At 40.2% G+C, this 12,042-nt stretch overlaps 2 protein-coding genes across 8 annotated transcripts; one reads left to right on the plus strand and one right to left on the minus strand.

The window, feature by feature from the left end:
* Positions 1-15: 15 nt before the first annotated feature.
* On the plus strand, positions 16-7,408 carry LOC125213671 (putative E3 ubiquitin-protein ligase LIN). The gene is made up of 15 exons (XM_048114334.1): positions 16-568; positions 669-984; positions 2,294-2,446; positions 3,261-3,316; positions 3,396-4,475; positions 4,564-4,708; positions 4,813-5,073; positions 5,205-5,511; positions 5,589-5,713; positions 5,774-6,013; positions 6,088-6,210; positions 6,289-6,399; positions 6,664-6,810; positions 6,903-7,148; positions 7,240-7,408. The coding sequence occupies exons 1-15, from the start codon at positions 147-149 to the stop codon at positions 7,255-7,257; spliced, it is 3,750 nt and encodes a 1,249-aa protein (XP_047970291.1). The 5' UTR covers positions 16-146; the 3' UTR covers positions 7,258-7,408.
* LOC125213673 (RNA-binding protein EWS) lies at positions 7,400-12,042 on the minus strand. Of its 7 annotated transcripts, XM_048114339.1 has the most exons (6): positions 11,770-11,845; positions 9,527-10,472; positions 9,354-9,412; positions 9,213-9,258; positions 8,839-9,148; positions 7,531-8,271 (listed from the first exon to the last, which is right to left on the minus strand). In XM_048114339.1, the coding sequence occupies exons 3-6, from the start codon at positions 9,363-9,365 to the stop codon at positions 7,680-7,682; spliced, it is 960 nt and encodes a 319-aa protein (XP_047970296.1). In that variant the 5' UTR covers positions 9,366-9,412; positions 9,527-10,472; positions 11,770-11,845; the 3' UTR covers positions 7,531-7,679. The 7 variants fall into 7 exon arrangements, 5 of the variants coding, with proteins under 5 accessions (XP_047970296.1, XP_047970295.1, XP_047970297.1 ...); XM_048114338.1 differs by having other exon boundaries at positions 9,354-10,472; XM_048114340.1 differs by lacking the exon at positions 9,527-10,472 and having other exon boundaries at positions 11,770-11,794.

A 12,042-nucleotide genomic window follows, 5' to 3' on the forward strand; every position in this document is an offset into this window, starting at 1 on the left:
ATGGCAAATACATTATTTATCATTCAATAAACTAATGTGCAGGCGCAGCCGTCCTAATCCCACACACATTACCTCCAACAAGAACCCAAAAAACCTTAACTAATCATTCACAACTCATCCCCAGCACCACCACCGCCGCCGCCGCAATGTCCACCGCCACAACCTCATCTCAAATCCAAGAGCAGACCACCCTCTTCCTCTCGGAAACCATATCCCAACCCCACCACCGCCGCCACCTCCACACCACATTCCTCCAAAAACTCCCTCCAACTCTCTTGAAGCCCCTCACCTTCATCTCCCAAACCGTCGAAACCGCCATCTCGAGCAGCAGCCCCTCCGTCCGCGCCTCGTCCCTCCGCCTAGCCGAGAGCCTCCTCTCATCCAACCCCACCAACCCTTACTCCTCCTTCCTCCTCTCCCTTGTCCACCACCTCTCCCGCCGCCCCCTCGACGCCTCCCTCACCCTGCTCGACGTGTTCGAGGCCGAGCCCTCCCTCACCCGCCTCGAGATCGCGCCCTTCCTGTTCCAAGAGCTGTTTCTCGTCCATTTCGGCACCATTCTTGAATGGTACTGATAAAAATCCATCTTAAAACCAATTGGTGATATTCAGCATTTTCACCGATGTGAGATATTGTTATATTTATTTTTTTATTTCATTTTCCAACAGGTACGACTGCAGAAGATCTGAGATCCTCTTGGGTTTGGGGCTCGAGTCCATGTCGATCTTGTCGGAGATGGATGGGGGGCAGGCGGCGGCGCTAAAGGAGTTGGAGAGGGGATATGAGGGTTTGTTGGAAGATAATTGTAGGGTTTTTGCAAGGTATTTTAAGCAAGTGCTGAGGAGAGGTGTAGGAGAGGAGATGATTTTGCCACCTAAAATAGTGTTTCGAGAAGGTGAAAGTGATGATCGTTTAACTTTGTGGGATGGAGATGAACAGAGGATCAAAAGCCATGGATTTCAGTCTCCAAACAGACGGTATAATGTAATGCTTTGTTTCTTTTTTTTTTTTCCTTTCATGCAAAATTTATCTTACAAAAATGGATAAGAAAAAGAAAGTATAGAATTTTAATCATATTTAACTACTCTTCACCTTTTTTTATATGCGAATATAGTGAAAAAATATTTTCCAACAGTTTTTATTAAAGATAACACATACTCGTAATTATAGTATAATGTAATGCTTTGTTTTCTTGAGTTTGATTTGTGGGGGTGTGCTATTTATAGTAATTGAATTTATTATAAAAAAAATGAGGCATGACGCATGAGAATATATAGAAATTTTGTTACTACATTTTAATGATTCTTATATGTTCTTTAAGATGAAAAATAAAATTAGTCACACCAATTTTTCTCAAGATAATGTTTTAAGCATATCATATGAAGTCCCATGATAATATTATCAACAGTTGTAAAAATGAGAGAAAAGATCCCATCTCTATAAAAAAGATGGCGTTTTAGATCATTGTTGATCAAGATGAATTTGTTTTCCAGCTAATTTATAATATGAGATGTGGGCTGTCGAAAAAATAGCTATGTTGCAACGATAAGTCTTTCAAGTCGAAAAACATTTTACTAATTGAGTTTGCAGGTCATGGTACTCTTTACAATATTTAACAAATATTCTAACATTGCAAACTAGAAAAATATTTTGTAGTAGTAATTAATTAAAGGAACTCATAGACTTAGTTGCAAAGCCTTCTTAACCGCTCGTGATCGGATTTTAGTTCTCCTATTAATCATTCCATTCACGAAAAATATATCACTATTTTTATGATTGAAAAAATGTACTCCGTATCATTTTTTTTTTGAGATACTTATTCATTAAATACTTCCACATATAACACCATTTCATTTAAATTAATGCTGAAGAAACTACGGAGTATAATTAATTAAAGAAATAAAAAAGGACACGTCTAAGACCAAGAATTTTCATTCGTGAAAAAAGGTCAATACACAAAGACAAATTAAAAAATAAAATAAGAATACACTACTATTCAACAAGTATAGTCATCAACCATCTAATCAGCTAATTAGGCACTAATACAAATTAGTCACTTTTTTCTGCTGTCATCCTATTTGTTTATGACCCATTGCAGTTTTCGTTCTGGACAAAATATCCCCAGCTTGCTATTTTTTAATAAAAAACAAAATAAAATAAATTATGGTTGTTCTTGTTTGGCGTCCCATGCTTGCTGAAATTAATCTTTTCCTTTGACATTGTCAAGCTCATCTAATTTATTAATTTGAAGATCAATTATGGCTGTGATTATATTGTATGTGTTGCAATGCAGCCAATATGGGGTGGAGAAGGAGAAGGAGAAGGAGACATATCAAACATGGGTGATTCAAAGAGACTCTCAAAATTGCCATCCCTTTCTCCAGTCAGAGTATCGCCAGACTTCCTTATCAATCAAATCCCATCTACCTTTATAACACAGGATAAGGTAATCGATAACAACAATGATACACCAAATTAACCACATCTTGTCTCAAACAACAAAGATACCTACTTAAATACTAGTCGTGATCATATTATGGCTATATTATGGTTATTGATAACTACAATTAATTTGCACTTGTTTTGAAAAAATGTACTAATAAATAGTTAAAGTGGTGAGAGAGAATAATGTAGAGAAGAGTCTTCTCGTTCGTATTCTCTCTCTTACTTTACTCTCTGTCTACCTTAACTATTTATTAGTATAACCTTTTCAAAACGGGTGAAAAAAAAGAAGTGATAACATGTGACAGAAGGAGTACTAACGAGATTTTTTTGATAAAATCTTGTTAAAAACCTCACGCAAGTCCTTCAATTCAAAAAATTTACATCCCATGCATGTCTATTAGCTTGTAATGGTTTGAGTCTTTTATTACAATCCCACCTTCAGCCATTAATTGGCTCAATTTGCATTTTTCATCCATTCATAAATAATTGTCTTATTTACTTTTATTACTTTTGGTGATAAACTCGAGATTTAAGAAAATGATGTTTAAAGGGTTAAGTGGAGAGAGAATATTGTATGTGAGAATAAAATAAGAGACTGTGAATGTGTTGTTCTTTAGCTAAAACGATTAACATATTTCTTAGGTGAAATGTCCCAAAAAGAAATACGAATCACTTATGTCCAATAGTAATTAATGATGGACGGATGGAATAATAATTATCAATATATTCATGTGTTTCTGAAAAAAAATTAGGACTTCAATTACTACTACCCTTAAATTAATTGAAAGAGATGTGATTAGTCATATGTCGTGTAGGAAAACATCAAGAAAGAGGCATTGTTTGACTCGACAAAGCAGCGGAGAAAAAAGCGGTAATGAAAAACACTAAGCAACGTTAATATTTAATTAAGTGTCTAAATAAACTAAGCTTAGTTGATCCATCATGGTCAGCTGCGTGGATGATTCTTCAATGGACGACCCAACAACGGCTAACGCCCCAAAGGACTTCGTCTGCCCGATCACGACCCGCATATTCGACGATCCCGTCACCCTCGAGACCGGCCAGACCTACGAGAGATCCGCCATCCAAGAGTGGCTCGACCGAGGCAACCTCACCTGCCCCATCACCCGCCACAACCTCCTCTCCCCCGACCTCCCCAAGACCAACTACGTCCTCAAGCGCCTCATCGCCACCTGGCTCGAACGCAACTCCACCACCTCCCCAACGAGCGTCATAGCCCCTCCCAGCGATGGCGAGCTTCAGCTCGCCATCGCTGAAGTCTGCACCTCTGAGATTCTGATGGATGCTGAAGCAGCAGTCCTGAGGATCCAGAGGTGCTGGAAGGAGGCTGAGTCAGCAGATCACCAGATGATGCTGGAGATGCTGACAAAGCCTCCTGTCATCAACGGATTCGTTGAGATGCTTCTCAACTCCGTTGATGAGATTGTCCTAAGGACCACGGTGTACCTGCTCACTGAGCTCGGGTCGAGGGATGACAATGTGGTGGCGACGCTTACCAGAGTGGACTCGGATGTGGAGTGTATAGTCCAGCTGTTTAAGAAGGGCTTGCACGAGGCACTCGTGCTGGTGTACCTCCTGAGGCCGCCAGTGGAGAGCCTCGTGGAGATGGAGCTCCCAAGGTATCTCGTGGATACCCTTAGCAATGCTCGTAACAACAACAATGACCTCAACTTCAAGATGTTTATGGAGCCTCAGACTGCTGCGGTGCTTATGCTGGCGCAGATTCTACGGAGCTGCAGCCTGGAAAGTAGTTCAAGGATATCCACCAGCATTGCGTCCTCGCCATCATCGGTTGAGAGGATCGTGGCGGCTCTGCAAGCGCCACAGACTGAGGAAAGAGTAGCTGCTGTCAGTATTTTGCTGAGATGCATTCTTGAGGATGGAAAGTGTAGGAACATAGTAGCTCACAAGGCTGAATTGGTTTCTCTTCTTGAGATATTGTTTCAAGTAGGAGACGTGGAGCGCCTCGAGATCATTCATTTCTTCTCCGAGTTAGTCAAGTTGAACAGGTGAATACAATTGAAGCTAATCTAGCTACTTGAATGGCTTGATCATCTTTATCAATCTATCATCATTTTTCTATTTTGAACTCTGTAGGAGAAATTTGAATGAGAAAATCTTGAGGACCTTGAAAGATGAGGGTACTTTTAGTACAATGCACACACTACTTATCTACCTACAGAATGCCCGGGCCGAACAGTCTCCAGTTGTTGCTGGACTTCTTCTGCAACTTGATCTTCTGGTACCTTACCTTTCTATTTTTCCATCTGTTTTAATCTATCCTAAACTATTAGCATTTCCTAGAATAATGTCTCAAATATATGTTTGATTTATATCTGATTTCAGGAGGAGCCAAGAAAGATGAGTATATACAGAGAAGAGGCAATAGATGCTCTTATTAGTTGTCTAAGAAACTCAGAATGCCCAGCAGCACAAATTTCAGCTGCAGAGACAATACTCTCCCTCCATGGAAGATTCTCCTATTCAGGAAAATCTCTTTCTAGGGCCGTTCTCCTCAAACGAGCAGGGCTGGAGAAGAGCTATGTGGCATTTATGCGAAGGGATCAACGTCGTCACCACATATCTGCTAATGCGCAAGACACCATGGTCTGATCATCTTCCTTTCCTAAAATTCCCTCCATCTATCCCATTTTAAATGTCTCATTCTTTTTGAAGTAGGAAACTTTCTCCTAAGACTTGACATTTGAATAAGTTGGTGATTATATATATATATATAGGAAGATGAGAGAGCTGGTGAGGAGTGGGAGAGAAAAGTGGCTTTCCATCTTGTGAGCCATGAGTTTGGGCTAGTGTTTGAGGGTCTTGCACAAGGCCTGAGCAGCAGCAACGAGGAGTTGAACTCGGTGTGCTTCATGGCCGCGACTTGGCTGATATACATGCTCTCGCTCCTTCCTGATACGGGGATAAGAGGAGCAGCGCGCGTGTGTTTGCTCGACCATTTTGTGTCTGTTTTCAAATCGGACAAGAATGTTGAAGAAAGAGCACTCTCCATGCTTGGCCTCAACAGCTTCATCCGCCACACCGGTTCGTTTCATTCATGGATACTCTTGTTTACGTGATTTGATATTTCATCATCTGATAACGTATAATTTCGATCTCAGAAGGGTTGCAGGATCTAGCAGGTCACACCAAAGACATTCTGAAAGGACTGAGGGAGCTTAAGAAATCCTCTAGCATGGCATTTGAGATGCTCAAAGTGCTGTCACAAGAGCACGACAATAGCGCCGTAAGTCTTCTTGCTTAATTTCTTAGAAATGTACACCTTTAATGGGGATGCCATTTGCAGGATATATGGAGTCATCAAGAACTAAGCCAAGAAGATTGTTCGATCAACGGAGAAGTTGTTGCACTGACATGCTTCAAAGGAAAAATTTTCTCCGGCCACTCAGATGGAACTATAAAGGTTTGGGGGCCGGAGCTATGCATTATCCAAGAAATCCGGGAGCACACAAAGGCGGTGACTAGCCTGACAGTACTACAATCAACGGAGAAACTGTACAGTGGGTCGGTCGACAGGACAGTGAGGGTAGGAGGTTTTATGAGTTTTCGAGATTGCAGTTAGTTAGAAAAGTATCTAAAAGTTTAGAAAATTGTTTGCAGATTTGGTCAATATCAGAGGAAGGAATTTACTGTGAACAAGTTGAGGAGGTTAAGGATCAGATAAACAACCTGGTAGTTGCTAGCAACATAGCATGTTTCGTTCCTCAAGGAGGCGGCGTCAAGGTAAACTAGATATATTTGTACGTACTTTGTCTGTCGTCTATGAAGTCTGGTTGGTTTAATATGCGTATATGTCCGCAGCTGCACTCGTGGAATGGATCCTCTAAACTGCTCAATCAAAACAAGAATGTCAAATGTTTGGCTCTGGTGCAAGGGAAACTCTACTGTGGATGTCAGGATACTAGCATTCAGGTTTTTAAGCCATGTCCCAAAATATATATTCACGCGATAGCATGATTCTTTGATTTTCGTACGAACATGAACTCAAAGAGAAATCTTGTATGTTTGATGCTAATAATGAGTTGTGCCTCATCCACAACAATGCGAAGTTGCTGTCGAGCGTGAAGGATTGGTTTTGTTTCTTATGTTATTAAGAACATGTTCATGAGAAAATCGAATGTTCTAACAATCGCATGTGCAACTGTACAGACATTTGATTTGCCACCCGTATTTCAGGAAATCGACCTAGTAACAGGAACGCTAGGAAATATACAGAGCGGCTCCAAGAAACTAATAGGGAAAGCCAACCCTGTTTACGCGCTCCAAGTTCATGATGGACTGCTATATGCAGCAGGCCCTTCCCTCGACGGAGCAAATGTTAAGGTATTTTGTTAATTTGAGTCCATTGTGACACGGCCATGTTGCAAATAACCTATTCAAAATAAATGCCATTGCGCTTTTCTCTGATCCATTAGATATGGAGCACATCAAACTATAGTTTGGTCGGATCATTGGCATCAATGTTGGATGTGCGGACCATGGCCGTGAGCTCGGAGCTCGTATATCTCGGATCCAAAGTGGGAACTGTTGAAGTTTGGTGCAGAAAGAAGCTTAGCAGAGTTGAAACGCTTCAAACAAACCTAACCAGCAGAATTCTTTGTATGGCCCTTGACACAAATCAGGATATCTTAGTCATTGGAACCTCTGATGGCAGAATTCAGGTAACGCAATCCACAAGAATGAATAATTTTCTCTTTATATTATGAATACAAATTTTGCTTTGATTTTAAAATGTCTTGGGTCATTTTGCAGACATGGGGGCTGAGCTGAGCTAGAGGAAGGATAAAATGTCAGAAGATTTAGAGATAAGAAATTTGTTATATTTTTTCGTCCTCCAATAAAAATCTGTTATTATAATTTTTCGACCACAAGAAGACATACAGACATCTACATATATATGAAGAATTCATCGTGTCAGCAACCTTCAAGACCATTTATATCACAGCATAGCATCAAATGAAGACAGTACTTACAAGAGGAGATGCAGATGAAGAATCGAATAAAACAAAGGAGTCGAAGATGAAGATGTTCTGCACCTAAACGTGATAACCAGAGAAAAATCATTTTAGATTTCAAAAAAAGGAATGCTATCGATACACACAGTTTTAGAATCCAATAGCCAAAATTAGATGAGATATTCACCAGAAAGAACAATTGTCAGAGCAGCTTTTGCCATTACAGTCAATTACAAACTAAAATGCACCCCTTCCAAGAGGACGCCGGCCATCTCGTCTCCGGTTCATATGCATATCACGGTGATAATCCTTAGCTGGTGGCCCGCCTCTAGCTGGTGACCTGCTCCTATCCCTGATATGAGATGCCCAACCACGGGGAGGAACTGTTGATGCAGGAGGTGGTGACAAAAACCTACTTCCATACCCTCCTCTCCTCTCGTGAAAAAAGTTCTCTCTTCCACGGTCTCTATGGCCCCACTCTGGCAGTGGGGGTCCATCATAATATCCAAACCTGTCCCTAGGATCATCTTCAAGAAAGTTTGGCCTTTCACCGCGCATTAGAGGATCAGGCAATCTTACTTCATTTCTTCCCGGTGGTCCAGAACCTCTAAAGTCTCTGCCGTCTCTTGGCCAACCACGAGGGGGAGACCTGTAGCCACCATTAATATTCCTTACAGGAGAATGATCCAATAGAGGAGGTGGAACACGTTCGCGAGGGGGAAATGGGGGACCCAAATACCCTCCTCTCCTAGGGCTTCCAGATGAAGCATAACGGGGCCTGTTGCAGTTGTTGCAATGCTCTCGCCTTGCAAAATTCAAATTTTTACATCTGAAACATGGTAGAAAGTATGTATGAGATAACCAATTACAAAACAAGCGAAGCTAAAATGCCAAACTTACAGAAAACACAGACAAGTACAAAATGCCACCACTCAAGGTAGTTTCTTTGGCTTCATTTATCACACAATTACTAGGAAATTCATTTCAATTGCGTCATGCAAACTTCATTCCACTACCAGAAAAAAAAAATACTCCCACCGTCCTTAAACAATAGTCCTCTTTTTCCATTTTGGTCCGTCCCATAAAATTAGTCCACTTCATTTTTGGCAAATTTTTCTCTCTTATGAGGTGGCCCCGTTCCTCACTATCAACATTCCAATAACTTTTTCTTTCCATCTCTCTCCTACTTTACCAATTTTGCATTAAAACTCATGTCGATCCCAAAGTGCCTACTATTATGGGATGGAGAGAGTAAGAAATGGAAGATATATAAACATATAAACATACACACACATACACTTAATAAATAGTACTACGAAAATAATGTTTTTTCAACTGAAACAAAGCATGAAAAAGATGCATACAAAAGATGAAAAGGAGTATAGCAGGCACTCACAAGGGATCTTGGCAAAACCAATCTCCTTCTCTTGGTCGTACATTAGGATTATTTCTAGGAACACCTTCAACTCTTACTGGTTCAGGACCTCCAGACCCACGTGCCAACTGATCATAACCTCTACCAGGAAACCGACCACCATCCTTACCACGGGCATAAGGGGGTGAGTAGTCACGATATTGACCAGGTTCTCTCTCATTCCGGAAACCACGACCCCTTGATGAACCAAAGGTTTCAAAACCTGGACTAGAACGACGATGAGCATCCCTTCTACGAATAGGAGAAACAGAACCTGCCCGCTTTCTATATCCTGAAAGAAACCAGTGAAGCTCAGGATAGGAACACCAAATCACAAAGAGTAGATGTCAAGTCACCATGAACAGTTCCTACAGACGCCAATTTTTGCAACCCCAGAAATTCCTAGCACAATTAAAATCATGTCAACAGTAACCACTGCCGATTGCTGAAGCATCTCCTTGCCGAGAATACGAACAAGAGATACAACACTTACTCACCCCTAAGATCATACTCAAGACCACCGGGACAAGTCAGCTAGCTTGAAATTGATTCAGTGCTACATGTTGCAAAAATCACACATTTAAAATAAGTAGACCCTACGTATCAAGCAAATATTAAACGAACAATGACTAAAAGCCAGATGACAATTCAACAAGAAATGGTAATGCACCATGTGTTTCGCTCGAAAGTAGTAGACAAATACTGCAGTACAGAAGACAGCACCAAATATTTCAGAAACAAACTTCATTCAACTCAAACTTTATCCAGAAATCTTCAGAGTTCATAAGCTCATCCAAAGCACATGAAGCTACTTAAGTTACGCACCATAGTCCCTCCATCACCAAGCCAAAAAAACAGCCAGAAGGTTTGACCATGCAGACCTTAAAAGGGTCTGTAAAGGGACATCCCACCAGGTAAAAGCAGTTACATCCCATATGATCAAAAGTCGATATAACACTACTAAACTTGGTTTCCACTTTCAGTCTGCTCACCGCCAATATATTCCTTTCTTGCCAGTAGTATACTTGCTATAAAATGATCTACACGGTCCAGTATTTAAGAACAGAACACATTATAACAACCCCAGTTTCAGTCAGCTCTTCAATAACCTTTGTAGTTTCTGAAACCACATCAGATCCGAAAAAGAAAATGTATCCTCTATTATTCATTACCATAATCATGAAATCAACAGATTGTAAAAGTTAGTGTTCATTGCCAGCTTTGCTGGTACTCTTCATTCCTCTCCCTCACCACCATAACAGCTTTTTTGGCCTACTAATAAATCTTAACAAATTTGACTTTGAAAACTAATTTAACCGAAAATTCTGCCACCATTCAGGACATCTTCGCATCTCATGGGCAAGACATTGTTTTCCAGATACCATGTAACAATGTTAAATTTCTATAAGCAAAAGTCTACTTGATGACATCATGTGCCCATAGTAGCTTACAAAAGCACACATCCCAAGGCTGGTCAGTGGAACATATCATTATATCAGTAATCTTGTATATCCATCAAGTAGTTCTCCACACATATTTAAACCTCTTAAATAATCAAAACAGTTCCAACAAGCCATCCTCAAGACCCAAATTCTTGCACCAGGCAATATATACAGCTGTAGAAAACAACAGAAAAACCCATTCACAATTCAATAGTCCATATGCATGATTGCTTAACATACGACACAAGGCAATGGCAGAGGGGGTGGATGATACTGTAATATAAAACTGAAGCTCAAATATGATTACAACCTAAAACAACTAAAGCACTAGAATAAGGTAGTACATTAGATGATACCAAATGGAGTACAAAAAATCTAAAAGAATATAAGGCTATCATAATTCATTAACGGCATTTGAGTGGATATTCTATCTTGTTAAGAAATTTAAAGGCAAGGACATAAAGATAAAACTCTAACCCATCAGCATTACAAAGTATTGCATGTATCCCTTGCTATGTTGACAAATCATATTCTAGAAGAAATTATTTGCCTGTTAGGCACATTTTAGCCCAATTTGTATCATATCCTGTAATAAGATGAAGTGCTCTTGGAAATAATATAACGATTGAGTTCATTATTTGCATTTTAAGGTCTTGCAGTGCAAAGAAAAATTTAAGGGAAAATATACAGTTAGATGAAGGCCCCAGCGGCACATGGAGCCTGCTATATTCTCCAACGAAAAACACTTCTTTATCCTCTTCATCCAAATAATGTTGGAAGAAAAAAATAACACTAAATTTAATAATATAGGAATAAGTAACTTTTAATGCAATCACATAATTTGAAGAAATTCCAAAAAAACATCATTTACTGTTATGTCAAGCTTCCAACCAAGTGCAAGACACGACTTACAAAGCAACTATAACACTGACCTCAAAGAAATCCATGTATAACACAGCTGTCTTCACCAAACAAGCAACTTCTGAATGTCCCCACAAAAATTACCATTCTTATCCAAATACAAACATGAATAATCAAATGACAGAAGAATATGAACATATGTGTTCCTTGTTACTTGTGATTCCTAAATTGTAAATCACCATACTAGCATAAGCGTGAAAAAGTGCAGTCCGTTAAACTCCAGAAGAACTAAATAATCAGAAATTGAAGGCATTGTCTCATAAACAATCCAAATGTATATCAGTGATATTTGAACTTAAAAGCTCTAAATCAACACAAAATACTGCACAAACATGAGCCAACTAAGAGAATCTCATCTCGAAATGAAATGCATACGAAAATCCCCCAAAATTCAAATTCAACATGTCCAAAACTTGCAAATCGGCACATAATCAACAAACTTCAATTAATTGAAAACGATGAAAGTAGTGCTTGTAAGGCTAGAACTTCTAGGGTTTGGTTAGGGAACTATTTAACTAAGAAATGAAGAAAAGAAGAGCCGGAGTAGTACCATGGCCGTCGTGCCGAGCAGAGCGAGAGTGAGGAGGCGGATCCCGGCGAACTTCGCCAGGCTCGTAATCGCTGGCGCCGGCGCCGGTAGCTCCATCTTCGGCCGTGGCTGCGCCTCCAGCAGTATCGGCGGCAGGACGCACGACAAGGCTGCTCAAGAGTGGGTGGTGCGGCGCCGCCGAACCCTTCTCTCGTGAACCCATTTCTCTCCAAAGCCGGAAATTTCGATGTGAGGCACACGAAATTTTTTTACTAACAAATAAAAATTCAAAAA

This window comes from Salvia hispanica, chromosome 3 (assembly GCF_023119035.1).
Source record: "Salvia hispanica cultivar TCC Black 2014 chromosome 3, UniMelb_Shisp_WGS_1.0, whole genome shotgun sequence".
Taxonomy (NCBI): Eukaryota; Viridiplantae; Streptophyta; class Magnoliopsida; order Lamiales; family Lamiaceae; genus Salvia; species Salvia hispanica.